We start from the raw sequence: 27,940 nt of genomic DNA, 5'->3' as shown, positions 1-27,940 counted from the left end.
AAAAGTATAAATGGAAAGTTCCATAAAAAGTAACGTAGAGATTGAAAGTATACTTAAGGTATATTTCTATCTGTGGGTTCTCTTTCTGTTCATAGTTCCAGACTTCACAACAAATAGGAAAAATAAGTTCTGAATACTACCAAAGTATTAGAAGAGAACTTTTACAGCTGGACTCACCAAAGTTTTTGTCTTGAGCGTTGGTCAGCCTTTCCAGAGGTATCACTGTAGTTCTAGCTACGCAGGTTTTATTTCTAGTGGTGGCTGCAATCGTTGCATACTCAATTAGGATGTTGGATCCGTTTTCAGAATTAAAACTCCCTGTTACACGTAGGTGGTTGTGGAAACACCTTAAAACAAACAAAAGCCAGTGGAAAGGAGGAGTTAGGGTAAATGTTTGTTCAGAACTGCTAAAATACAGCCTTGCGAGGCAGGGGCTCTTTTTTAACTTATGTAAGAAGTATTCAGAGCTGCTCTGATCTACTACAATGACTGTGAGTAACTATAAACTGACTTTGTGTGCAGCAAAACTAATAGAAAAAAATAATACAAATTGACATTTTGAGTAACAGGAATTTCATAATGCACAATGTAAATGATTACAGCATTATCCTTCTGCTTTTTATCTTCACTGAGAAGCAGCTCCCTTTCTGCTAATGCTGCCTTGCTTTTTATTTGGCACACGGGTACTCCCACATAATAGTATTTAGATAAACCTATACAACAACAAAATACGAACTGAGGCGATGACCCTTCCCAAATTATGATTGTTTAAATTTATAGCAATTATTTTTTATGTAACTGATTTCAAGCATAGATCTCAAAGCACTGCAAGGAATGGACAACTAGTAGTACTACTGGATGTCCACAGGTAGAATAGAAAATACTAACAGGTGAGTCTTAAAGAGCCACTTGCAGAATCCACTGTATATTAGAATGATGGTATAGGGCCTAATAAAAATGGTTATTAAAGGTTTACACCGTTTCACCTCAAAAATAGGCCTAGTTTGATGGGCAGCAAACTGACACAACCACTTTCTGCACTACTCGTTGGTCATATTGCCTTTTATTCCCGTCCTGGGGTTTTCGGAGCAGCTAAAACCTCCGCAGCAGGCCGGGCTCGGCGCTTCCCAGGGCGGCAGCCCCGAGCACACGGCGCTCACGGGGTCGCCCCCAAGCCAGAGCGCAGCACCCACCCGCCCTTATCGGGGCGCCAGGGCCGAGAGGAGACGGGCGGCCCCGGGGTGTTTATCACGGCACCGCTCCCACGACGCGTCCCTTGCAGCATTAAGCTCTAGTGCCCCGGGACACGCTCGTCACCGCCGGGCGGCCAGAGGCCCTTGGAAGGGCCCCGCTCAGCGCCGCCTCTCGCGAGAGCTGCCCGCGCCTCGCGCGGCCTTCCAGCGCGCAGGCTCAAGCGGCCTCAGCGACGCCGGCCGCAGCGGTTTCGGCGGGGCCATGGAGCCGGGAATGGAGGAGCTGATGCCGCGGCTGTTGCCTGTGGATGACTGTGACTTGTCTGAGGACTTCGACCCCACAGTGCCTCCCAGGACGCCCCAGGAGTATCTGAAGCGCGTCCAGTGAGTGGCGGGGCGGAGGGGCCCAGCTGGGTGAGAGCGGCGCGGCCGCCGGTGCTGCCCGGGCCGAGCTTCGTGGTGGGTGCGGGAGGGCGGCTGTGTCGTGCTGAAAGCTGGCGGTGACCTGCCAGCCGCAGCCGGAGAGCTGAGTCTCTGGCACTCCCGGTACGGTGGGATCTCGTACGACACTCGCGTTCTGCCAGGCTTCTGCTTCTCCAGGCCCGTGTAGCGATGGCCGCTGCCGCCTGTGCCACGGCGGGCTCGGTACCGCGCAGCGATCAGCAGCGCTGCGGGCCGGGCTGCTCTGTTCCCCAGAACGATGGAGGTGCAGCTCTCGGCTGCCCGTACCTGCAGCCCAAGCCTCCGCAGGTCTCGCTGCGGGAAGCGGAGCTGCACTTCAGGCAGGTGGGGAAGCACGAAAGCTTCGTGGAGGCCAGAGCAGTCGAGTAGAAAGTGAGAATCTGTAACTCTCAAGTCAAACCTTCTTTTAACAACTGCCCGTGTAGCGAGTGTCTTACATACTTGAAGATTTCAACCAGTGCTGTATTTCAGAGACATCCATAACCACCCGTTACAAAAAGGAAAAACTGGAGACACTGGATTTTGTTTTGTAGGATTGAAGCAGCTCGATGCCCAGATGTGGTTGTGGCACAAATAGACCCCAAAAAATTAAGGAAGAAGCAGACTGTAAATATTTCAGTAAGTTTGAGAGCTTTTACATGTTTTGTTTTGAGAGGAAAAAAAATTAAGGGAAGCTATGTTAATATATTGTTGGTTCATATGTTGTTAATATAATGTTAGTGCTAATTTGGGGAGTGATTGGCATAACTAAACAATAGCACTGCTGGATTTTAAAAGCATCTACAGAATTGAAAATTTGGGTTTGAAGAAACAGCTGTTAAACTGCTAGCTAACAGCAGTCTTTATAACCGATTTAAATTTATAATATTCATACTCTATGATACACAGCAGACTATTTTACTGTCTGAGGAAGTAAAATATTGCATTAAATTTTGCAGCTATTTAATCATAAAACCTGCATAAACTTCATAAGTAAGATATCTCCGTATCTATATTTAGGCTTATATATATATCCAGAGTAAGGGTAGTAAGTGCAGCTAACGTTTGCTAAAATCAGATTAAGTTCTAGCATCACTTCTTTCCTTTTTGGTGGAATTTTTCCTTACTGTCCAAGCAGATTTCTCTGTTGTCACATTGCCCTGCTAGCTTCTTTTTTTAATCTACTTTCAAATAGTTCAAGAGATCAAGTTTGCCTCGGTCTAGTGAAAATTATGTAATCTGAAATTTCACTACTAGATTGCTCAAGAAAAATTTCTAGTACTGACATATGACCATGTAACTTTTGCAACCATTCTCTACATTTGTCTCATCTCTTTTTTTAATAAGTCTTTCATGCTAATCTTTAAAGAGGTTATATCTACTTAACTGTCAGAGATGATTTCCTAACAGATATTTTTGCAGTCTTCTGTCTTCCTCAACTTATTATCTTGGCAAGCAGAACACCTAAGATTCAAAGCATGTATCCAAGATAAGAAAACAGCATCCTGCTTTTTATAAACAGGGAAATTAAGGCAGGACAATTGCTAAAAAGAAGACCTTAAATAATTCTTCGACAATGTATACTGAACACTTAGTTTTCCTTCTTATTTGCATATGAGAAGAGTCAAGCATAATAAACTTGTTATAAACCGATAGTTAAGTCAGTATTGGATATGGTCATGAAATTACCTTTCTTAAATGAATATTTAAAGGATATTGTTTACCTGATAGTAAACATTTACTGATTCTCTTGTTCTTAAGGATTCTTCTTATATAGCTTTCCTTACATTATAATTATTGCCAGTGTTTTCTTAGATTTCTGGGTGTCAGCCTGCTCCTGAAGGATATGCTCCAACACTCAAGTGGCAGCAACAGCAAGTGGCCAATTTCTCAGCCATTCGTCAGGTAAAAATGGAATTCTGAAGTATAAACAACTGCACTGAAGGTGCTGTAGCACTGAACTTTGCATGAGCTCATTTACCCTGTTTTTTTTACAGGAGGTAAATCAGTGAAGGTGGAGATCTGTATTTACTGCTCTATATTGCAAATATTAACTGAGCTAGCCCCTATTTCTACAAGGTATCACATTGCATACTGTATATGAGGCATAATGCAAGGTTTTGGTAGAACTAAAGAAACTGACATCTAAAGGTATATTCACTGTACAGGTATTTCTTTTATACAGAAATCAATTGTCCCCTCATCTTTGCTAGAATTAACACATATGAGAATATACAAAAAATATTTAAGAGAAAAAAAGGGCATCAGAAGTCACTTGTTCAGACACTATGCATCAGCTACTGTTACTTACAGCATTTTTAGTGGTCACTTTTATTTATTTGCTACAATAACAGTTGGATTTGGGAAAAATTGCTTCTGTTACAAAACATTTACACCTCTGTCCAGGAAACTGTCAAGCAGGCAAGTTTGTCTTAACACGGCTTCCCTGTCAGGTAGAAGAAATACACTAGGAACACCCACCTGCCTGCTTTCTAACAGTTCTGCAGACATCTGATACAGGTACAGACCACTGCTGGAAACAGGATATTGGCTGTGTGGTTTTAGACTAAACCAAATATTATTTTCTTAAACTTGTTATACCAAGAAAAGTCTAGAAGACTATTAAAGCTCACTACTTCAACTTAAAGCTTTATGTAGTAGACTTAAAATTCATTCAGCTTTAACATTACTTCCAAAAACCCAGCATGAGCAACTTACTTATAATTATACTAAGAGGCACAGGAAATGTTTAGCCGGTTACGCCTCTACTGATTTATAGAACATCATAACATATACCTTTTATACATTTAAAAGATAATGAAGGGGAATTATGACAAGGATAAAATAACTGCAAAGTTAAACTGTACTTTGGCTTTGTTTTAATAACTCAGAGCCTGAACAAGCACAGAAGTCACTGGCGGTCACAACATTTGGACAGCAATGTTACTATGGTAAGTACAATCCATAACAGTGCTGGGTTTTTTTCCACTCATTAAATCCATGGTTAATCTTGCTTTACAGTTTAATGCAACAACTTGTGAATATTACCAAGTCTTTTCTTCAGTGTCTTCAAGATAGCAACATTTCAGTTTTCATTTATTTTTATTTACTTCAGCCAAAATCAGAGGATGAAGAAGGTTGGAAGAAGTTTTGCCTGGGTGAAAGAGCATACTCAGAAATAGATGCACTATCTGATAATGAAAATCTAGGCATTGATTACCTAAAGGTGAGTATAAGACTTCTGATTTTCAGCTGGTATTTTCAAGAATAACTGCCAGAAACAATCCTACTGTTTATTACCACTTTGTGCTAAATAAAAATTAGGCTCTCTGGTGAGCCCAGAAAGTCCCATTTTTCTTCCCTTTTAAATGGAAACTCAGTGAAGCAGAGAACAAGTCTAACCCTTAAGTCATGCCCTCATCCATTTTCAGCAAAAGCACGCTGTCTTGTTGCTCATTGAACTGAATTGATAGCTTTTTGCATAGTCTGCTTTCATGTTTTGTTGAATGGTGATTTGTGGTTCCTCTCCTCCTACATGCTATCCTACAAATATGCCTTCTACTGTGTCATTTTGAAAAAAACACCCAAACTTTAACAAATAACAGTAAAAGCAATGTTTTTGACACCAAATTTGACTGGACCTTATCTTAAATTGATTGAGGATTTTATTTTTTTAATATTTCAAACCTCAAAACAGACCCTCGGATCACTACAAAATGTCTAAGCATCACATGTTAGTATGTTCTAAACTAGAAAAAAAAAGATGATGATAATGTCTTTGCATTTTCCACCTTGATTTTTTTCAGGTGGGCTTTCCGCCTTTGCTAAGTATTGTAAGCAGAATGAGTCAGGTAAGCCTACCTCTTAGAACCACATAGTGACATTGCATAAATCATTTTTCATATTCTATCTGTTGCAGAAGCCTTATCTATTTTTCTGTGCCAGAGCAGGCAGTTGTTCATTACAGCTGCTATTCATTGTGCACTTACAAGGAAAACACATTCTCTCACCTTCAGCTACAAATAACTTTACTAGTGAACATGTATCCTACTAGTTTTAAGAATATTCTGTCCTTGTAATTTCTCCATAGAACATCTTAATGTTTGAATTTTTGCTGAATGCCCCATCGGGTGCTTGACAGTGTTTTAAGGTTTCTCACTTAGTGTGTTAAGTGCAGTCCCTCAACTTGATCATGAACTGTTATGTACATTACAAGACTAGAAGAATAACACTTCCCTTTACTACATTTCCTACTAGTCACCTTTATAAAGAAGCAACCAGTCAGTGTAATGCTTCTTTCCTAATCTGTAGCTACTTACCCATAATTTTTTGTTAACACAAAATTACTTCCTTTTACATAAAGTTCTTTCCAGGAACTGGTGCTTCAACACTTACTTTACCCTTATATGTAACTTCACCCTGGAATAAATACCATATAGTACCACAGTGGAGTAGAAATACATAATTTGTATATTTTTAAAAGATCACATCGCTTTTTATATAATTTAATCCTTCAGCTAGAAGGACAGCAAAACAAAACATTGCAGGTATTGTATTTTCTCTTTCTGTTCCTCTTTTGAAGGCAACAGTAACCAGTGTCTTAGAGTACCTCACAAGCTGGTTTGGAGAGAAAAAATTCACTCCAGAACTGGTAATTTTTAATCTATCGTAACTACTTGCACATTAATGCATTAAACAAGGGATAAATTGTTCATAGTTTTTTATGAAATTATTTTAGTTTCTAGAGTTGTCTAGATGCATATATCATATTCAGTTACTTTCAAAACTTTCTTGATTAGATACTGAGTATTCACAGGATTAGTATTGGAAGGCTAATTACAAAACATACCAGATGCAGATCTATCAAGTACTGCCATAGGCTCCTCCCCTTTTTATCGCTCCCCACACTAACTCAAACCACAAGGTTAGCTGAGCATCAGCACTGGGGAGAGAAGAGAGTTTAATATGAGAATAATGTTGATAACACAGTGACATTTTTCTTGTTGCTAAATAGTCAAGGATTTTTCAGTTTCTCATGCTGTGCCAAGCACACGAGAAGCTGTGAGGGGGCACAGGCAGGACAGCTGACCCCAGCTGACCAAAGGGATATTCAATACCATGTGACATCATGGTCAAGGGAAGAAGGAGGAGGAAGGGGGGAATGTTTGGAGTTACGGTGTTTGTCTTCCCAAGTAACTGTTGTGGTGATGGATCCCTGCTGTCCTGTAGCTGGCTGAACATCTGCCTGCCAATGGGAAGGAGTGAATTAATTCCTTGTTTTGCTTTGCTTGTGTGCACAGCTTTTGCTTTACTTATTAAACAGTCTTTATCTCAATCCACAACTTCTCTCACTTTTCCGATTCTGTCCCCCATCCTACCAGGGGAGAGTGAGGGAGTGAGTGGCTGCGTGGTGCTTAGTTGCCAGCCGGGGTTAAACCAGAACAGCTGTGTTAATTTATATCTTGGTCAGTATTCAAAAAAAATCAGGAAATCCAGGAATACTGCTCACAAGCAGTTTGTCAAGAGGTAGAAAATTCTACTGTGTAGTGTGTAATTTGGCTTTCAAACTTTGCATTTAAGTGCTACTGCCACAATTGAAATTTTGAGACCTACTCTCTAGGCCTGCTCTATATAACAAGAAGTGCATGACACATCAAGGAAATGCTCATAATTAAAACTTTGTTATTTGAATCCACACAGGGTAGGTGGCTTTATGCACTGTTGGCATGCCTTGAAAAACCTTTGCTACCTGAGGCTCACTCCCTTATTCGACAGCTGGCAAGACGATGCTCAGAAGTCAGAGTACTAGAGGTAAGGTTTAATATAACATAGTGCAAAGGACTTGCTGAACTTACGAAATTATTATCAGGATGATTTTTCAGTTCTTAAGTCTTGGTAAGTGATTCTTCATGTGCTAAATTTGCTTGAAAGTGAAGGGAAGAGTACAAGAATGTAACATTACAATGTAACAGCTTTTCTATTGGACACAGGTAACAAGAACTGTTCCAGTGTTTCTCTTTCAGGAGAACAAGAATGAAGAACAGATATCAGCTCTGAACTTGATAATCTGCTTAGTTAGCAGGTAATGCAACTTAGATATCTAAAAACCAGTAAAGTATGTCCAGAAAAAAAGTGTGATTACTCTTGTCCTAACCTCGATTATTTCAAAGTGGAATTAAATGAAGTACCCTGGACCTAAGTAGCACATATACTTCACTGAAAGGACTTAAGATAAACCTAAGCATAAAGTAAATTTAGTGGTTTCCTCAGATGAGCCCCCTAAACTGCAAAGCTGTAAATATGATAAAACACTAAAAAGAAGAGCTAGAAAGCCAGGGGTCAAAGGAGTATGTTGCATTTGAGATTTCTTACTGTATTCCACTTCCCTCCACTAGGTACTTCGATCAACGTGACTTGGCTGATGAGCCGTCCTAGACTGTTTTATTGAGTATTTTGTGTTGCCAGAGTACAAACAGCATTATCAGAGTTAACAGCAAGACACTGCACCATTCAGACCTGAAGTACTATACAACCCCTCCTGAACACCCTCAAGATGATGCATTTGGGACAGTGATGAGTAACTTAAGCTGCGCTTTAGCATGAGATTGTCAGTGTCTCTGATATCATCACCACCATCATCATAAAATGGTCAATGAAGTGTCTGGCATCATCTCACAAGCTACTGTCTCTGTAGACTACGTTTTTGTTTTTTTCTACCATCTGAGTGATCCTGTGGACACTGCAATTAGGTGAAGTCTGAGGTTACATTACAAATGATAGTTCTTTAACATACACCTATTGAGGGCTTTTTTTAAATAAAACCAAAACATTTTAAAGAGTCTTCTTAAATACTGTGGCTTTTCTCATTTTCATAGTATTTAACAGCAACTTTGTGTGGAAACATACACAACTAGGACTGAATGTGCTTTTTCAACTTTTGGTCCTGAGCTTAAGCACTGCTACGTCATTCAATGATAACCAATAAGTTATGAAAACTATTATTTTAGTAATTTAGCCAGGAGAAGAGAAGGCTCCAGGGAGACCTTACAGCAGCCTTTCAGTATCTAAAGGGAAGCTACAGGAAAGCTGGAGAGGGACTTTTTACAAGGGTATGCAGACAAGGGGCAATGGCTTCAAACTAAAAGAGGGTAGATTTAGATTAGATGTAAGGAAGAAAGGCACTGGGACAGGCTGCCCAGAGAAGCTGTGGACATCCTATCCCTGGAAGTGTTAAAGTGTTAAAGCTAGATGAGGCTTTGATAAACCTAATCTAGTGGAAAGTGTCCCTGCTCATGGCAGGGGGGCATGGAACTAGATGATCTTTAAGGTCTCTTCCAACCCAAACTATTCTATGAAAACTAACATTACTACTTCCTGAGTAGTAATACCATTTTTAGTAAGCAGTTGCAGAAACCAGTGAAAATTACACAGCTGTATTAAATGCTTTCAATAGAAACATTAATCAAACAGAATGAACAAATGTATTGTCTGTATGGTATCTTGACAAATACATTAGCTTCCCTATTCATATATTTACTGTGGAGTGTTTTGCCAAGAATATCAGCGTCTGGTACATATATGATTCACTCTGGTTTTAATTATCTTCAAAACTTAAAAATCCACGTTAAAGGAACTGCCAATTCTGCCAATAGCGGCAAATCGATACCATTAACTGATGTCTACTTTCTGTATATCGTAGAATTTAAGTCCCTCACTATTAAAAGAACAAAAAATATCACTAAGCACAACCAGTTATTGATAAACCTTTAATATGTCTTGGAATGCTTGGCAGTTTTGCATCTGGAAGAGTAGTCTTAACTATCAATTGAAAACTCGAAGTGAATTACCATAACTACTAGAGTTTTAATTCTGCAGATGCAGGTAACAAAACAGTTCTCTATGCTGATGCTGTCTGCCACACTGCAGATGCCTAAAATGTAACATTGAAATGTCCATACAGTGCAAGTTATTCCTAGTTTCTTTAGTAATATTTTCAGCATGTTAAAAACAGGATGAGTTGGCAACTGAAGAACCCATGAAGTGCACTCAGCAGGAGTACTAGCTAGTTAACTCTTTAGCACTACCATTTCAAACAGATCTGAGTTACAAAGGCGGACAACCACAGCCTTCCTATAAACTACCAGTATAAGAGCCCAGCGCTTTCAATGAGTTGAATGGCTGATCCGCACTGAATACCATCCTACTGTAGTTTCATATTTCCTACTTGCTAGTTCTACAAACAGTGGGACAGCATGCTGCTGGTTTGAGTTCTGCTCCAGATGTTTCTTAGAACTGTCAAATTATTCAGCTACAACTAACCTGAACTGGCATTCACAATACCTGAAAAGATGATAATTTGGTCACATCTTAAGTTCAAGTATAACAAACCCCATGTACAATCTATAGCTTGCCAGCTTCTGACAGCTATCTAGAAAAGGCTTGAACCCTTACAAATGTCAGATCTTAAGAGCTCCAGGAAGAACAGCTTCCACTGTTCTTGCCCACCATCCAACTAGACAACATACACTTCTCTCAACACAGATGGTAGTTACAACACTCAATGGTGCTATTTTAATGTGTTAGCTTTTCTAGTTAGCCTGTTATTTACCAGTTTCAAAGTAGAAAATGAGTCCCTATCACACGGCATTCTCACACTGCTGAATAACAGTGACTCTACTGTGATTCATTCAAAAATGTAAGGCCTGAATCTCCCAAAAGAAGAGTCTTATAGCAAAATTCATTAGAAGTTTTAACAAGATGTTTTCATGCTTACCTACAGCAAGGTAAGTATTGTTATGCAAATCTTGTAAGAAGTAGTATCTAGCAAACCCCGATGTCCTCAAGATTCTTGGTGATATCTACAGCTTCTTGCAGGCCTAATCGTCTTCCTGCACATGCTCATTACAGAAGTGAGTTGTAGCTAGCAATTAAAAACAATTACTTTGATATTGAATTTATGCACAAGCTAAAACAAATTTCCTTCTTTGGCCAGTAGTAGGTGACCTTAGCTGTAAAATTATTCTGACACAGGAAAAACAGCCTCTAATTTTAGTGAGGTATGAGATACTGTTTAACTATGTAGAAATAAGTTCTTTTTTTTACAGTCCCATATCATTCCTATGAAGGAACTAAACCTCCCATTTAACAGCTTTAATGAGGACACTAGGTTCATTTGATAAGGGCCTCCTCAGAATACAAAAGCAAACGCTGCCTCACAGTTCAGAGCGAATAAGGTGGTATTTGGGCATTCGGGTTAAGTGACAGGAAACACTTAAGTTTCTTATTTCAATTTAGTCTTGCTCAGGCTCTATTCTCAAAACACACCTCTGGTCTTCCATATGTGCTGTTTCGGTAATTTAAATCTTCTGTTGAAAACTTCTGAATAGGCAGTTTTTACCATGTGGACATTATTATCTTGGTATAGAATAAATTTCATACCAAGATACAAGGATAGTGTTAAGTTATTTCGATGAAAATTTATTATACATTTTGGAATTGTGCTGCACACTGGTATAATTTACAAGCTATATACAAAGCCAAAACAAGATACTGAATCCACACACGAACGATTTTTAAGGTAAATACCAAGATTTGAATGTGCTCTACATCTTCTGTATCATCACCTGAAATTTACCTGCAAAGAAAAAGCGAAGTCAGATCAAAGTATCACCATTAGTTATTTTTCCAAGTAATTATTTTCTTGTAATCATTGTGTTAAAAGAAGTAGTAAGGGACATTTCAATCTTACTGTTTAATTGTGAACAATCTAGCCATCATTTAACTCCAACTACACAGCCTTTTCTTTTTTTCCTTTTTTCTTTTTTTTTTTTTTAAGTTGATCCATCACAACAGTTTTGTCAGCTAAATTTAAAATTTGTGCAAAGTATGTGGAATTTTTTAAGTCTACCTTAAGCATCTTGGGGAGTTACAATGGACTTCACTTACTGACTTTCGCAGAAAAAGAGCACACATCTAGTTGTTTTTATCTTCACTTGTTCAAATAGCCTTCTGGAAATACATCCTTATCCACTGGATGCTTCCAAATGTCAATACAACTTTTTAGTTTTGCTTTCCACTCCATATCATGGAGGTTGACCCTCTGACAGTATTTTCTGAACGCTAAAGTATTTAGTGACAAGCTTTATCCTGAAGTTCATACTGAGTCCTATGGCACTGATGAACTCAGTAAGGAAAATTACCAAGTGAGCTAATAATCGAATACTCTGGAACTACTTACATGCAGGCATTGATGAAACTTCAGCTGTTACAATACTCTTTATTCCCAAATTCGATAGGCCTCCTCTGATTAGTCCACAGGTAAATGCTAAATACTAAATATAAAGTTGCACTTTAAGTAAGCGTGAAGTATAAAGCTTGTTGCTAGAGATTTCAACTAAGTACTGAAGAGCAAGATTTAACACTTGGACAATACAAAACTGTGGAGGTTTTGTTACTGTGCTTGAGAGACCTTGTCATATCTCTAACAGATGAAAGCTCTGATATTTGGTACAGCAGAGCTCACAATACAGATTTCTCTTGTTAGAAACTCTGTCTTGAGTCACATGTTCCTACTTATTTCCATTAAACCTGTAGGAACTTAGTATCCTTAAAACAACTACTCCCACGACTTGGCTGAAATTACCAACCAGTATTAAAGTCAGCGAAGGAGAAACAGTCCAAGATATAGTATCCTTGCACAGGCCACATCTTAGAATGTGAGGGCAGAAAATGCCTGCAATTATTCAGGATATATGTCATAAAACTGAAGAAGCATCTTGCCAATCCCAAGGATGGTAGTCTGTAACTGTGATGACTAAGATCATCAAGAATTAAGAAACTGTAAAATGGAACTGAATGCCCCATTTCTTACATCCACCTGAACCAAAGTGCTTTCACTTTTTACTGATTTTACATACCTGAACTATAGTTCAGCATCTACACTCAAAACTATTTTTATTTGGTGGAACATCTTTCTGAATGTTCATATCATCTCAGAAGCTTGTCCTCAGTAACAAACAGCATTTCCAAATATGTTTTGGAAAATTTAAAAAAGCTCCTGAGAGCACGTGCTTTCCAAAGAGAAAGGCCAAAGTTGTGTGACAGTGGCCAACAGTGACATACCAGTTACTACCATCAAGTAATTCAAACATGACAGCAGCAAATTGCATGACAGTATTTCTCGAAGCATAAATCAAATCCATGAATCTGAAACAAGATGCTTTTCTAAAAAACACAGTTTTTTGAGACTAAATATGAGCTGCCCTTTTGGAGAGTCTGTATCCATTCGATTACAAAATTTAAAGTTATTATTAATAGACCAAGATAATTCAAATTAAACTGGTAGGTCCCAAGGGTAAAACTGAAGTGTACCTTTGGTGCATGTTCTAAATATTGCTTTCCTGCAGATATTTGTGTCAAGAGGCGAAATTTATTGTCTTGAAGAACATAAATACCCTGTTAAAAAAAAATAAAAAAGGTTTCAGTAGAGTAGCCATAACATGTAATCAACATTATATGTGAAGTGATTTGATCTGTAGGTACAATATAAATGTCCTCAGGTTGAAAACGGAACATTTATATTAAGGCATATACAATTTAAGCTGTATTGTTGTTTACTTATATGAAATATAAACACAAAAGAAAAGATACTTGTGAATTTACAACAAAACACCTAGATGATAATCCTAAAAACTGTATGTTTGCATACCTCTTGGAAGAGCCCTTCCAGCGCTCTGAAGCAACAGCTCCATGTTAGAGTCTTTTCTAATACATCAACTAAATGCTGATTTTTACATTCAAATAATAATTTGGTATTCTTATTCTTCAGTTCAGTGAGAATTGTCTTCTTTAATAGAGATACAGGCAACAACACCCAGCAGATGATCAAAGTAAAAGTCTAGCGTTTTCTACATTACAATTTTGCGCCACAATATGCATTTTAATAAATTAAGTATGAACAGAGTAATTCTAATTTATTTGATAATGACTGTGCTACTTCAGAACTTCACAATCTTTGAGACTACATTTAGGTTGCATATAAAACTGAGACCCAAGCTCAACACTGCAGCTTTCTTTGAATTCAAAGAAGATTTCTAAGATAATTATTATTCATTAAGACCTCTGCTTGATAAACAGCTCACTGAAAAATAAAATTTATTTTATTTGGCACAATCCTTGTACAAATTATCTTGTCCTTACTCTGATACAACAGGAAAATGGCCATAAGAAAACCAAGTTACTCAAAGGAAGATTTTTTTTTTTTTTACTCTAGTAAAATAGCTGCTTAAATTATTTTGATCTTTCTTTATGAACCGTGTCTGTTGATACAGTAGAAAACATCGATACAATGCAATGTCACCAACATGCAAATTTTGGGAAGTTTTTCAGATGTTCCAGACTCATGTATGTTCAGTAGAGTGAAACTAACTGTTAATATTCTTCAAAATAAAAAATTACTTCAAGGCAGCCATTCTATTTAAATAGATGTTAAGACAGCAATAGCACTTTCTCACACTAGTTTTCCAGTAAAATTTGTTGGAAGATATATAAAAAGTTCCTGTTACTGTTCTGTCAGTTTGCAACTCTGCAACCGCACATGTGAAATTCAATCACTCATTTTTTTCAAAGAGGGTGGCAATAAAGACATCACAAGCAATTATTAAATTGTGTTCTGAAACATGAACCTTAAAAACCTACTTTTAAACCAAACACATAAATAAATAGTATTTTGGTTTTCTGATCAGATAATTAATACTAGACCAAGACTAATTAAAAAAATGCAGTAGTAACTCAAAACAACACGATTGATTTTGTAAATTAAATCTTATTATAAAGCATTAGTACCTGATGATTAGTCCTTAGGTTATCTATTTGTTTTTTGAATACAGTTGTCCAAAAATCTTTGCAAATGAACTTCATAATATCTAATTCGTCCTTGAACCTGGCAGTATCTTTTGTAAACCTAAGAGATAAGTGAGAAATACATCAATAATTAAGGTGCACATGACAACTTGACCAATTAAACAGAAAAAGACAATACAAAATATGGTACTGTGTGACATTACTTTTCTGTAACTTGTTATAACAATCAGTTTTCCAACCATTGTACAGTATCAGTCTAGCATCACTCAGCATTCATCAAGTGTTATAACTTCAGCACAAAAGTGTACCTTAATACCTACAACCCTACAGCTGAATAAATGGTTTTCATTATAAGATTATTAAAGACAGCTGAAGTACAGAAAGATGCAAAGCACTCCATCATTTTTATCTTCAACTAAATGTCTAAATAGAAGATAAACAAAAAGCTCAAGCCTCCACTACTGCTCAGGAGTCCTTCAAACACGCAAAAAAGCACTAACACATAGAAACAAACATGTAAAACTTGTTCCTGCTTCCCCAAAAAGGGCCTTCTTTTTCATTTCAGAATTCTCTCCCTTTATCCTCCTTAAAGGTCTTTATCTGGCACTAAAGCACCACTTTTTCAATGAAAACATCATCTTCAGAAGCTCAAGAGTCCCTGCACAACCACAGAAGTAGGGTGCTGAAGTTGGATGAGCAGCAAGTCATCGTGCAGCCCCAAAGGGCCTGGAGAATTAAGGAGGTAAAGTTCCAGGAACTGCGAGTGCATTGGAAAAACGAAATTCAAGAGTACCCAATCATAAAATTATGTTTAAGAAAGAAATGAGAAAGAGAAGAATGCAATTAAATGCACCAGAAGCGGGAAATACACAAAAGTAGGTCTACAAAAAGTGGAATTTGAAAAGATCATATGTATTAAAAGTAACCGTAAACTCTGACTCAGTTTTCACGACGGAAAGCACTGGGGAAGTATAGACTCCAAAATCGTCCTGTCTATTCGAACACAGGTCCCCGCAAGACTGAGATGACAAAAGGAAAGATGCCAGGGCGCCTAATGAGGAGCAAACACATCCGCACCACAACCCCTGCCCCTGCACAACCGCACCACAACCCCTGCCCCACGGGGCCGCATTCCGCCGGGCGGGCTGCGCCCTCGGCCCCAGCAGGCCGGTGCTGAGGGGCCCGGGCCCGCGCCAGGCGAACGCAAAGTAAAACCCGCGAGGACGAGCAAGTCCCGCCGGCCCGGGAGCTGTCAGCGGAGCGCCGCCGGGGGCCGAGGCGGCGGCGGGGACTCACCTTTCGATCAGCCCCTGCCCGACGCGGAAGCCCATGCTCTCCAGCTTGGTGGTGCAGCGCCCGTTCTCCTGCAAGACACAAGGCGCCGCCGCCGCGTTACCCCGGCCGCTGCCGGGCGTCTCCCAGGGGCGGCCCCCGCCCCACTCACCCCTTCGCCCTGCTCGGCGGCGCGATACAGCCCCGCCACCATCTCGTTGTGCAGCAGCAGGAACAGCGCCTCGTCCGCCATCTCCGCTCCGCAGCGGCGCTCCCCGCCAACGGCCAGCTGGCCGCCGCCGCCCCGCCCCTTCCGGCCCGGGCCTGTCAGCCGCGGGTGCCCCGACTCAGGCGGCGGCGGTCGGGCTGGTCCTCGTAGGCGGGAAGCCGCGCAGCGGTCCCGCTCGCCGCCGCCCGGGGAAGGACTGCGGGAGCTCGCCGCCGCCTGCCAGAGCCGGGGGAAGGGCCTTTGGTGCTATCGCTTTCAGAGCCCGCTGCCTCGGGCGGTGGCGCGAATGGGAGCCGCACAAGCGAGCGCCGTCAGGGCCCGGAGGGGAGCCCAGCGCGGGGGCCAAACGTTCCCTGCGGAGCTGCGCACGCAACTCTTCACTGCCGAAATGGGGCGGGGGGAGCGGTATTGCCCTCAGAGCGTCACTCGCTCATCGCCTGCCGCTGGACCTGCCCCAGCCTCCACACAAGCACGGCAGCGGCTGCGCGCCGCAGGAGGGCGCGGTCAGACACCCGGTGTCGCGGAAGCTCCCGGCAGCGCAGCTCTACAGCCGCCGCCGCAGAACCGGCTGGCGAGGCCCAGCGCGCGCAGCTGCGCGTGACGACCGGGAGGACCCGGCAACGCCCCCGCTGCCAGCTCGCCGGCCCGCGCGCCAGCCGCCAGTAACGTCCCAGCTGACTGGCTCCCCTGGCGCGGCGGCCCTGTAGTGGAGCTGTGATTGGTCCCGCCCGAGCCGCCTGCGTGCGAGCCCGTCGGCGCCATTGACAGTGAGGAAGCAGCATGCGTCCCGGGTGGGTGGGGATAGATGTCCTCGAGGTGGCTTTCTGATTGGGCTGCGGGAAAATGACGTATTGAGCTCTCATTAGCTGCGAGTGATGTCACTCCAGCGACCCCTTTGGTGATTCGCCGTTCTGGCGGCAGAGGCTTCCGCTAGTTGGCCGGTCGGGATGCCAGTCTGTCCCTCAGCTTTGTGATTGGCGCGGGCCTACAGTGAGCCTTTCCAGCGGGGCGTGCCTTTTCCTCTCGTGCCCGATTATTGGCGGTCGGAGGAGACCGCCGAGGGGCTATTGGCTGCACCGTTCTCTCCCGCGGCTGCCGGGGTGCCGTGCCGCCAGGAGGGCCGCGCCGCGCGTGGGCGGGGCCTCTCCTCCCCGTTACCCAGCGGTGCCTTGCGGCAGGCTCCGGCTAGGCCGCGCGGCGGCGGGATGGCGGTGGCGGTGCGCGCGCTGCAGGAGCAGCTGGAGAAGGCCAAGGAGAGCCTCAAGCACGTGGACGAGAACATCCGCAAGCTCACGGGCCGGGACCCCAATGATGTGAGGTGAGGCGGGGGCGCCGGCGGCGGAAAGGGGGCTGTGAGGAACGGGGGGCGGTCGGGGGTGCTGGTGTCCCTAGAGTGAGGGGGATTGCGTGAGGGGCCCAAGGGGCGGGCGGCGAGGAGCTGCCTACAGGCCGCCGTCCCCGCGCCTTGCTGTGGGCCGTTCCCGCTCCTCTGGTGCAGCGCGGGGCGGGGGGGGGATTGCTGGCGGCGTCTGCCCGCTGTGGCGGCGACGGGGGCAGCTGTGGGTGCGTGAGGGAGCGACTGTGGCCGCGGTCAGCTCTGGTGGGGCTGCAGCAGCGCCTGGGCTCGTGCTGCGGCTCGGGTGCCGCTAACAGCGGCCGTTGTCTCTTGCAGGCCCCCTCAAAACAGACTGCTAGCCCTCACAGGCCCTGGTGGAGGTAGAGGCCGTGGGAGCTTATTGCTGAGGTAAGGAGCGGGCAGTGGGGTCTCTTCCAACCTTGACCCTGACCCTGGTTTGCTGTCCGCACACTGGGGGGGTTTGTGTTTCTTTTCTGACCTTGCTGCTCGTTGTACTGCTGTTTCGGTAAGCAGGTATCAAAGCTGGCCCACAGAGCATTTGGGGGTTTATATCATAGCCTGATATTTAGAGTATTGTCTAGTTCTGAATTGTACCAGGTTTAAACTGGTGGTTTCACCTAACCTTTGCAGCCTTGTCTCTTTGAAATCGTTCAAAATCAGTCTCTCCGTAATTAAGAAACTAGTAGCTTTTCTAGGGAGAATAGAAAGAGTTGAACTCAATGGGAATTTTAAAACCCATGTATGTAAAGCCACTAGTGTTTTGTTATGAGTTTTCCTTTCTTCACCCCCCCCTTTTTTTTTTCTACTTCACCCTGTCTCAAGTAGAATGAAAAGGGCAATTTTTGTTCAGTAGTTCATTGTTAATGATTAAGTAGGGGATTTTTAAATTGAATTTCAATTTTAAACTGCTGGTTAAGTCTTAATACATCTTGAAAGTTATTGCAAATGTAGGCACTTGAACATAATGAAGCTCCATATTCAAGTGCAGCTACTCAGTTGAGTAAATGCAGAAATTCAAGTTTAAATTAGTTGGTCCGCAAGCAGTATGTTTAAACGCTTCATTGCAGAAATAACAGTAAATTATGTTAGAGCTGAGTAAAACTTATTGTTATGTCATGACCGCAAAGCCAAAATACTGTTTGATTGTGCAGGTTTAAGGTGGACCTGGGATTAGCCTCACTTGTTCAGAGATTACAAGTGTTTTCTTTTTAGGCGTGGATTCTCGGATAGTGGAGGAGGACCCCCAGCCAAACAGAGGGATCTTGAAGGGGCAACCAGTAGGTGGGTGCAAAAACTGATGCAGATAACTTCCTTTATCAGAATGAGAATTTATAACAGGAAATTGAAGATACTGTTTAAGGAAAATACTGTTTATAACTGATGACTTTCACTGTCTTCTTGAGAGATTACATATTTGAGACTTGTTGGAAATACATTTGTATGATAGCAATTGACTACAGTGAATTTTTTTTATATGTTACAGCAACATAATGATTATAGCAATAATATAAAAATATAGTAATACAAAGATTCTTGGGATTTTCTGTTCTGTTTGATGTATAGTCTGCAATATCATATTCTGCTTAGTGCCTAGGTTTGTTTTACAGTAGACACAAATTGAGTTATGACTGAGATCTCAATAAATTGAATGCATACAGTATGACAATTGGATCAGATTTTGAGTTTTCACACATGGACGCAGATCCCTCAGATGTGGCTAATTATACAGAGCTTCATTCTGTGGGCACTTGTGCAATGGTAGTTTCTGATTAAAGCAAGGCTTGCTTTTGAATTTTTGAGTTAATACAAATGAATACTGTAAAGTGGCTTTACCAGTAGTGAAGTGCTGTGCCACAAAGCCGAGTGTGAAAGCTGAAAATAATTTATACAACCCACGGCCTAGTTGTTCTTTGTTAAAGCCTCAGTTCATCCAAGTTCTCAGGTCGTAATTGCTGTGTCTCATCTCACCTGTTTCTAGTTATTTGGCTAAGTAACTTAAATAGCACTTCTCATTTGAAAATCATACCAAACTTAATATCCTGATGCATTTAAATCTGTTGCAAGATCCCCTTATACCAGTAAACATTTTAGAGATTCTGGAAAAAAAAGTGCGAACATTAAAAACATGAATTCAAAAGGTATTGTAAAAAGTCAAATATGGTATGAATATGGGTTCTTCTGTTTTACTTTACTGTACAAGTTGTATTAAAATCTAAACTGTCTTGTCTCACTGTTTTTTACCAAGAGTAGATTCTGTCTGTAAAATGCTACTGGTCGTGAGAACAGTGGGAAGATTTTTATTGGAAGTGTTGGTTCTTCTGACTAGATATGCTGAATTGGTTTTTTTGTGTTAGACCAGATGCTGTCCTAAATACATATGTTCTCTAGTGTCCACTAATGCTTTCTCTTCCTCAGGCTGGGTGGAGAACGTCGGACAAGAAGAGAATCACGCCAAGAAAGCGATGCAGAGGATGATGATATTAAAAAGGTAACACATGATAAATGGTGTTGTGTGGGAAGAAACATACTTACCTGAACATGAACACAGTAATTTGTTTTTCTTGGTTGTAGCCAGCATTGCCATCTTCTGTTGTTGCTACCTCCAAAGAGCGAACACGTCGAGACCTTATACAAGATCAAAATATGGATGAGAAAGGAAAACAAAGGTATGTAGAAATTTCTCAAGCGCTTATGTGGTGCTTTTGAGTGTTAGCACAGGAAGTAGCTTTCGATTTTAAAAGTGTTATACAGATGCTATAATGTATCAAAGATGACATTGAAGAGGCACCATAATGGTATAAAATTGATTTTTTAAAAATATTTTCTTAAAAATGCTTCACAGCAAGACATAGTTAATGTAACTGGTGGGTTCTGTTATACTTCTCAAGCCACCTACAGGAAAAGGCTTGCTAGTGCTGTTGTAACTGGTCAAGACAGAAGTACATGTAGCTTCATTGGTTATTTACCATTTTAGACCTTTACAACTGTCTTGGTAAATCATTTATTTTGTTGGTTGAAGGAGACTTTGGGGTTTTTCCTCTTTTTTTAATGCAGTAGTTCCATCACATTTCTTTTATTACTTTCAGGCTCATTATTATGTATGCAGTCCAAACTTCCTTTTGCCTGCTTCTTTCTAGATTCCTCCTATTTGTACCTCCTTTTTCCTATATTTTTGTGTGTGTGTATCAGGGTAGCTCATAAACTTTCTTGCAAAAATGCAGTTCTCTTGGGAAAAGGTGTTAGAAAAGCAAATTTGCAACTGTGTCCAGCCTCTTGAACTCCATTCACTTCAGTCTGCAGTTCACCTGATGCAATAAGAATGCACACCTCAAATAAATAGAAGAATGATCACTGGAATAAGGAGCTGTAGAGATCTTCTTTGACAGGGACCACAGATCAGTTAGCGCAGAAAAGGCACTTTCCTTCCTTCTTTTACAGTTACACCACCACTAACAGACTGCTGTTACTTCTATCAGCAGTTTCTAACTGCTTTTCTTACAGAAGGACTTTCAAATCCTTAGTGGACTTCCTAGAGCTTCAGGCACTGAAAGTTCGTTTTCTCAGAATTGTTGTTTTACTGTTTGGCACTTGAGTAGAGAGTTGGCTGTGTGACTTACGGTGGAAAGAGGCTCTTTAGAAGGACAGCATCCATTGAACTCTTGATTTTGCTTCATTTCTTCTGGGATGTCATTCATATACAAATACACCTTGAGTAATCTCTAGCTCTCCATTTTTTATTTCTTCCTGTTTCTACTGTTTAATATACAGACACCTTTACCTTTCCATGTCAGGTTTGTGCCACAGTAGTAGAGTGGTACTGAGTGAAGAGAGTAGCATTTTCTTTCGCTCTTTATTGGGGAAAAGGTCAAGGCAAGTAAGAGTCTGCCTCTTCTGTAAATGCTTCATTTGGGATTAAATGGAAAGAAAGAAAGAGTGAAATTCAAGACATTAGTTCTTGTTCAGAAGAAGGGAATTCCTTGAAGAATTTTATTTACTAAGCTTTCTCAAAACAACACTGAACTGGATGAGAGCAATTCTGGTTTCATCCCACAGTGCCATGTCTCGTTGGAGCAGATACTGTTAGGCAAATAATGACAGATAAGCTTTCGCTTCCCTGTGGCTCCATTTCTCCTTAATCCTCTGAGTGGGGTGGAGGGGTTATGTTTATCACAAAGACCAATGACCTTCAAGTTCACTACTGTATTGATAACTCGCACTCTACTGAAGCTTTTCTTCAGTAATCTCTGCTCTTGGATTTATTTTTTTAAATATTTAATTAGTGTCATTATTTCCAGATGTAAAACATGCAAGCTTCCAATTTTCCCAGTGCTAACTGTGCTGTGTTATGGGTAAGAGCTATGTCTTACTCTTAAGCAAAATATGATATGTCACTGTAAATTATATCCTTGGCTTTTGGCACAGTCAATATGTGTTCTATTGCTGATGGTGTTGAGTAATACTGAGCCTTTAAAAATAAATGTCTCTTCTGATCACTTATGCAAATAAAAATCTTAGTACTTGAACTGAATCTCAAACTTCTTTTTGTTTTTATTCAGGAATCGACGTATATTTGGCTTGTTGATGGGCACTCTTCAAAAATTTAAGCAGGAGTCCACAGTTTCTACTGAGAAGGTACTTACTTTTAGTTCTGTCTGAATCTAGATTGTAAATAATAAAGTAAAATTCTATAGTTATGCTGCTTCAAATAGGAATGAACATTCCCCACGGTCTAGATTGCAGGTGCAACAAATTTGCAAGAGTGCCTGTAGATTTTCGTTTGCTTTAGTGGAACTGTGGTGGCTGGCAGGAGGGGCACTATAACGATTTCATGACTATACAACAGTATTTCTTAGCATTGCAAAAGTGAAAAGGCAATGTTTTGTTGAGTTTATTTGGTTTTAACTGCAGTACATTTTTAAAACATGTAAAATATAAAATATTATCTTTATGTGTATATTATTTGGGGATCATTTCAAAGTAAACGAGATTTATTCAGGTAACTGTTTAATAGGTCATGGGCTACTTCTGTAAGTAATGGTGATTCAGTATTGCTAAAGCAGTGCTAACCCTGCTGTGTTCCAGATGTGTAAGTTATAACCAAGTGTACAGAAATGAATGGTTGTATTAAGGTTTCTGTTTGATTACAAATGGCTTCCCCTCTTAGTATTAAAACCAAGAGTTCTTGTTTTTAATAAATGCATATGTGATTGTACTGATGTGAAGGCTTTTTATAGCTTAGTGGTAACTTCAAAAAACTTGTATATAGGATGACAGGTAACTTTATTCCTAGTGTGGCCTTTTAAATTGTGGAGCACATGGTATTTGTTTACCATTGCCCTTAATGGGTTATTCAGTTAATACTATAACCTTTAGATTAAAAACAGTGTTTTTAAAGTCCTGCTTTCAGCGGTCCAGTGCAAGCAGATGCAGTCTTTAAACTTAAAACCTTTTCTGTGTAGTGTTAGCATAGCTGGCTTGCAGTGTTGGTATTGATTACTTTAAGATTCAGTGTTTGGATATCGGGCTGTTTTATCTAACTTGTTGTGTAGCACATGAGAAAGGACCAAAGTTCTCTGTTGCCTGCTTGCCTTTAGAACAAGAAACTATAGATTAGGATGGTCTAGAAACACAGAATTCTTGTCTAATTTTTAGTAGTATGTGTTTGCACGAAGAGACTTTGAGGAGTTACTGCTCTTTGCAACATTTTCTTGAAAATTTGTATAGGCATTGTTCTCTTCATACAAAAAACACTTAAGTATAAATCAAACGAAGTAGAGGCCTAAGGAGTTTTATGACATGGATATTTTGTTGTCCAGGCACTGAATTATATTTTTTTTATTAGACAACTATTGTACAATCTGAGTATATGGCTGTTTAGGACATACAAACAGGGCATTCCTGGATTACAGTAATATACCTAATTAGCAGTGAATATGCAGAAAGTATTTGCAATGTAATTTTTGTTGGTCACAAGCACCAGTCTGCAGTCCTTCATTTGTTTCTGGGGGAGTTGACTTTTTTTTTTTCCCCTCCAAGTGTAATACCCAAAATCGATTCAATTTTTTTCTGCCATTAGGCGGGGAAAAAAGCGTTGAAGCTTGCCCTGAAAATTCAAATCCAAATTGAATGACAAAAAAGCAGACAGAAATCTACAGGGGTCCATAATTTTATAGCTGACTCACAAAAAAACAGGTGCTGGCAAGCAATTACACTCTTTTCTTTTACCTGTAATTTAGGAGATGTTTCTTAATGCGTTTTTAGGAATGCCTTTAATGGCATAAATAATTGGAAGTTTTAATTGGACCAAACTTTCTTGGAACACTTTCTTGATTTAGAAAAAATATTGAAGATACTTCTTTATTTATCTTAGCAAAAGAGACGACAAGAAATTGAGCAAAAACTTGAAGTGCAGGCAGAGGAAGAAAGAAAGCAAGTTGAAAATGAAAGGCGAGAATTGTTTGAAGAAAGACGTGCTAAACAGACAGAGCTGCGGTTACTGGAGCAAAAGGTTGAGCTTGCGCAGTTGGTGAGTTTTAGTTTTGCTCTTGATCTTAAATATTTTTTAAAACTATTTTTAGTGTATCTTATGGTTATTTGCTTTCATTTCTCAGCAAGAAGAATGGAATGAACATAATGCTAAAATAATTAAATACATTAGAACGAAGACAAAACCCCACTTATTCTACATACCTGGCAGAATGTGTCCTGCTACACAAAAGTTGATGGAAGACTCTCAGAGAAAGATGAATGGTAAGTTGTCTTTGATAGAAAGGCCCTTGTTCTTGCTTCCCTTTGTTTGCTATATTAATTAATATTAAGTCTCTCTGCTTAAATACATTTATTTCATGGTTAGGGCAAACTGTATTTTCTTGCATGGGTGTTCATCATAAGTGAACATTACTCTTTCAGTGACTTATTTTTATGTTGGATGTGCTTTGCTTCTCTTACAAGAAGTCAAGAGAGGTGTATGAATAATCTCAGAGGTATGTGTTTAAAACATAGTCCTTTATATTACCTTTAGTACTCAGATATATGCCCGTGCAGCAACTTAGTGTTTGAAAAGGCAGATTCTATGGATTGAAGACCCAAGGAAATGCAGATTTTTACAAGGGATTTGAGAAGCATTTTCTTAAGCGCAACACTAGAACTTGACGATGATAATTTTTACTTTTTTTCCTTAATGTGTGTTCATTTCTGTTTCACAGGATGACTATAATTTTCTTTTTGGAAAACAAATTAAAATACTGCAGTTGATGGTAGTCCTACTGTTCTTCTTTTATTAAACTGAGAATGTATTGGGGTTTTTTTTTCTTATGAAATGTTTCTTCATTGTGTGGGGTTGGGGGATAAGTTAGTTTACCTGTCTGAATAGCTTATATTATTTAAGCTTTCTTAATACGTAACCAGCTTTTTGCTGATTCTGTCTTTTGTTTACCTTAGGAAGTATAACCTTGTTAATATATAAATACCAGGAAATTAAGGTATTATTTTGTTATACTGTTGGTTGGATTGATTTTAATGAAGTCAAAAACTCTTTTTGTTAGCCTGAATTTAGGGCTTTACTGTTCTGATACTCAGCTGAGCTGACTATCCCCTTTACTTTGTTTTCTTAAGGTAACTAGCAGTCTTTTTCATTATGCATGAATGGCTTGCTACTTCAGAATGAATAAGGATGCAGTATTTATAAGTTAAAACAATTTGATAACTTATTAGCTTATTAAGGGGAAAACAGACTTCAGTGTCAGTAGGTTTTCTGAAATTATTATTTATGCATTTATTCCTTAGCGATCTTTGAAAGCAGGAGAAATGAATTTGCAGAGCAGATTAACAAAATGGAGGCCAGGCCCAGAAGACAATCTATGAAGGAGAAAGAACAACAGGAGTTGCAGAAAGAAGAAAAGAAGGAAGAACAGAACAAGGAGCAGGAAGAGGGTAAGGCGGCTCAGCAGGTGGAAGAGTTGGAGACAGGTAATCAGCACAATGATGTAGAAATGGAGGAGGTAGGGGAGGAAAAGGGAAAAATAGGTTCAGGGCATAGTGATGCAGAGAAAGAACAGGAAGAGGATGAACAAAAACATGAAATGGAGATGAAAGTAGAAGAGACTACTGAGGTGAGGGAGAATGACAAGCAACAGGATGGTCAGCATGAAGAGGTCACAGTCATAAAAGAGGAAAGTGAAAACATTCAGCCAGTGGATAATGAGCAGGATGTGGCTGAAATGAATGAGGCTGATAGTGTAGAACTTGTAGAAAATGAAAATAGTAAAGAAGTGGAACCAGAAGCAGAGTGTGATGCTCAGCCAGAAAAAGTGTGTAGTGTTCCTTCTCCCAAAAAGGATAAAGGTATCAAACCAGAAATTGAATCTGAACTTGAAGAAAAACAAGAGAAGGCACCTGAAGCTCAGCCAGATCCTGCGGCTGAGGCTCTATCCCAGCCACAGTCTGTGCCACTGCCACAGTCACCTCAGTTGTCTCAGTCCACTCAGGATACAGAGCCCCAGGCAGACAAGGATGAAGATGCTGTGGTATCTGTAAAGGTGACTGAGGCACAGACAGAACAGACTCAGACACTGAGTGTAGAAATTAAGAATAAGACTAGGAGTAGAAGCAGAGGTAGGGCAGGGAACAAAACGGGTAAGAGTCATAGCCGTAGTAGCAGCAGCAGTAGTAGCAGTAGTACTTCAAGCAGTACTACGACTGGAAGTAGTTCCAGCACCGGCAGCACTAGCAGTCGGAGTAGTTCCACCAGCAGCAGCACTACAAGTGGAAGTACTAGCAGGGGCAGTAGCAGCAGTAGCTCTAGCACTAGTGAAAGTAGAAGTCGAAGCCGAGGAAGAGGGCATAACAGAGATAGAAAACGCAGAAGGAGCACAGACAGGAAGCGAAGGGATGCTTCAGGAGTAGATAGAAGTCACAAGTCCTCAAAAGGTGGGAACAGAGATACCAAAAGCTCAAAGGATAAAAGTTCAAGATCTGATAGAAAGAGATCTATATCAGAAAGTAGTCGGTCAGGCAAGAGAACTTCACGGAGTGAAAGAGACCGTAAATCAGACAGGAAAGACAAAAGGCGTTAACAGAAGAGACCAAGCTTCCTTAGCCTAATCTTTGCAGCGGAAGATTATTTGAGTGAAAGGATTCCCTATAAGGAGAAGGCTGCCTTAAGAATTGCATGCTGTAAAAAATCTTTTGGAAAAATGCAGACTGTTTACCAGGCATTATTGTACTTTTTACATAATTTTGTAAAAGGTTACTTACCAAAATTATGTGAAGTTCCTGAAAATGTAAAAATAAAAGATTAACACTCCTTTGCATCTTTTTTTAAATATCCTGTACTCGTTAAGATCCTCTGTATATTTTAATAGGTAAACCTTTAAGTAGCTGTGATCACTTCTTCTGTATCATACACTTTTTTTTTTTGGTAGAAATAAATGTGCATTTTAAATAAATTGTTTGAGATGTCCTGTTGACAATTAAATTCCCCTTTTAGATCATATGTAGGGAGGCAGCATTGCAGGAAACATAAAAATTTGCTTTTCCCCTCTATTCCTTGCAAGAATGGGAATCTTAAGACCCAGTAAAGGGAGTAATCTCTGCAGTGCTGGGTAGGAAGGGGAAGTAATGGATTTGCATCTATACCTTTTGTTTTCTTCTGTAATCACAAGCTTTTATGCAATTCTATATTTCAGTTTTATAAAACTCTTTTCTTATCCATAGCAAGCAGTGATGAAATGGGAATGCTAACCCTGGCCAGGATAGCTCATCAGTCTGGAACACCACTCTTATCTGCCTTCTGCAGGTGCTTTGGTGGTATTTACGTCTATGTTCTGGAGACAGTTAATCTGTTTAATGATGTTGCTTGCTTTTATGGCCAGTGGAGGGCTTGCTTCTCAACCAGGATTCTCTTTATTTTAGTTGCAGACTAATATTTGATCCCTTCATACCACTAGGAATAGTTACATTGCAGTGTTGGAGTTACCTGGGACTACCTAATACTGATGTTGTGTGCGTGTAAGAATGCTTTCTGAATGTATTTAATACAACTTAAGGTGGTATGGTGTTATCTATGAAGGTGAATACTGTTTTTATATAATTTTGTATGGAAAACAATAACATCTGTTGCTCTGTTCTGTACATGTGCAAATAAATGTGGCTTTGTAGACTACTCAATGCCTATGATGTTTTCTGTAGCACAGATGTATTACCTTAGTCTTTCTGCATTTAAAGCATGAATCATAATTGTGTCTGTACCTTAGAAGCTCTATATCCGAGGTTGTTCTTGTAGACTTTAACGCCTGTTACCTGAATCTGAAACACTGCTATAATCCTGTTGTCTTGGGAAGAACTCCTGTATCTTTTATGCCAAATGGCAGATCACAAGTCCTAGAAAGGTTTTGGAATGGAAGTGACATATAAGCTTATTTTAGTATATGAAATGCCATATATAGCCCATTTTTCTGGAACATAGAGCAGACTTTTGTAAAGTTCTAGTTTGGGAGGGTGTACATTTTTGGATTTTCCATCTGAACTCAAGAGTAGTGACAGACTTCTGAAGTGCTGAACTTCCTGGCTTAAAAAAAAAAGTGTCTA

The 27,940-nt window shown here is 40.3% G+C and overlaps 3 protein-coding genes across 12 annotated transcripts; 2 read left to right on the top strand and 1 right to left on the bottom strand.

Moving 5' to 3' along the window:
- Window positions 1-245: 245 nt before the first annotated feature.
- Window positions 246-16,229, bottom strand: TRAPPC6B (trafficking protein particle complex subunit 6B). Of its 5 annotated transcripts, none has more exons than XM_080346223.1 (7): window positions 15,940-16,136; window positions 15,792-15,859; window positions 14,478-14,595; window positions 13,005-13,088; window positions 11,872-11,965; window positions 11,220-11,268; window positions 246-347 (listed from the first exon to the last, which is right to left on the bottom strand). In XM_080346223.1, the coding sequence occupies exons 1-6, from the start codon at window positions 16,018-16,020 to the stop codon at window positions 11,237-11,239; spliced, it is 477 nt and encodes a 158-aa protein (XP_080202349.1). In that variant the 5' UTR covers window positions 16,021-16,136; the 3' UTR covers window positions 246-347; window positions 11,220-11,236. The 5 variants fall into 5 exon arrangements, with proteins under 5 accessions (XP_080202349.1, XP_080202352.1, XP_080202351.1 ...); XM_080346226.1 differs by lacking the exon at window positions 246-347 and adding an exon at window positions 4,700-4,788; XM_080346225.1 differs by lacking the exon at window positions 246-347 and adding an exon at window positions 6,296-6,879.
- Window positions 1,325-8,477, top strand: GEMIN2 (gem nuclear organelle associated protein 2). Of its 5 annotated transcripts, none has more exons than XM_080346218.1 (10): window positions 1,398-1,577; window positions 2,189-2,273; window positions 3,450-3,539; window positions 4,526-4,585; window positions 4,750-4,860; window positions 5,441-5,485; window positions 6,217-6,285; window positions 7,335-7,445; window positions 7,625-7,716; window positions 8,030-8,477. In XM_080346218.1, exons 1-10 carry the CDS (start codon window positions 1,456-1,458, stop codon window positions 8,067-8,069), a joined length of 825 nt encoding a protein of 274 aa, XP_080202344.1. In that variant the 5' UTR covers window positions 1,398-1,455; the 3' UTR covers window positions 8,070-8,477. The 5 variants fall into 5 exon arrangements, with proteins under 5 accessions (XP_080202346.1, XP_080202347.1, XP_080202348.1 ...); XM_080346219.1 differs by having other exon boundaries at window positions 1,403-1,577; window positions 7,658-7,716; XM_080346220.1 differs by lacking the exon at window positions 4,526-4,585 and having other exon boundaries at window positions 1,325-1,577.
- An 819-nt stretch (window positions 16,230-17,048) lies between the features above and the next one.
- On the top strand, window positions 17,049-27,211 carry PNN (pinin, desmosome associated protein). Of its 2 annotated transcripts, XM_080345669.1 has the most exons (9): window positions 17,049-17,314; window positions 17,669-17,740; window positions 18,566-18,634; window positions 19,769-19,841; window positions 19,925-20,019; window positions 21,910-21,985; window positions 23,724-23,879; window positions 23,965-24,103; window positions 25,139-27,211. In XM_080345669.1, exons 1-9 carry the CDS (start codon window positions 17,202-17,204, stop codon window positions 26,425-26,427), a joined length of 2,082 nt encoding a protein of 693 aa, XP_080201795.1. In that variant the 5' UTR covers window positions 17,049-17,201; the 3' UTR covers window positions 26,428-27,211. The 2 variants fall into 2 exon arrangements, with proteins under 2 accessions (XP_080201795.1, XP_080201796.1); XM_080345670.1 differs by lacking the exons at window positions 17,049-17,314; window positions 17,669-17,740; window positions 18,566-18,634 and having other exon boundaries at window positions 19,806-19,841; window positions 19,929-20,019.
- Window positions 27,212-27,940: the final 729 nt, after the last annotated feature.

Source organism: Nesoenas mayeri (assembly GCF_963082525.1).
Source record: "Nesoenas mayeri genome assembly, chromosome: 5".
Taxonomy (NCBI): Eukaryota; Metazoa; Chordata; class Aves; order Columbiformes; family Columbidae; genus Nesoenas; species Nesoenas mayeri.
Note: the sequence above shows the minus strand (reverse complement) of the source record. Positions and strands in the feature narration are given on the sequence as shown.

Coding starts and splice junctions, on each gene's coding strand:
- GEMIN2 (XM_080346218.1), top strand. CDS start 1,456: ATGGAGCCGGGAATGGAGGAGCTGATGCCGCGGCTGTTGCCTGTGGAT. Junction 2,274..3,449: donor AGCAGACTGTAAATATTTCA/GTAAGTTTGAGA, acceptor GTGTTTTCTTAG/ATTTCTGGGTGTCAGCCTGC. Junction 5,486..6,216: donor TTGTAAGCAGAATGAGTCAG/GTAAGCCTACCT, acceptor CCTCTTTTGAAG/GCAACAGTAACCAGTGTCTT.
- TRAPPC6B (XM_080346227.1), bottom strand. CDS start 16,020: ATGGCGGACGAGGCGCTGTTCCTGCTGCTGCACAACGAGATGGTGGCG. Junction 11,966..13,004: donor ATTTAGAACATGCACCAAAG/GTACACTTCAGT, acceptor CTTTATATTTAG/TATTTAGCATTTACCTGTGG. Junction 11,269..11,871: donor AGTTTCATCAATGCCTGCAT/GTAAGTAGTTCC, acceptor TTTTCTTTGCAG/GTAAATTTCAGGTGATGATA.
- PNN (XM_080345669.1), top strand. CDS start 17,202: ATGGCGGTGGCGGTGCGCGCGCTGCAGGAGCAGCTGGAGAAGGCCAAG. Junction 17,741..18,565: donor CGTGGGAGCTTATTGCTGAG/GTAAGGAGCGGG, acceptor TTTTCTTTTTAG/GCGTGGATTCTCGGATAGTG. Junction 20,020..21,909: donor GATGAGAAAGGAAAACAAAG/GTATGTAGAAAT, acceptor GTTTTTATTCAG/GAATCGACGTATATTTGGCT.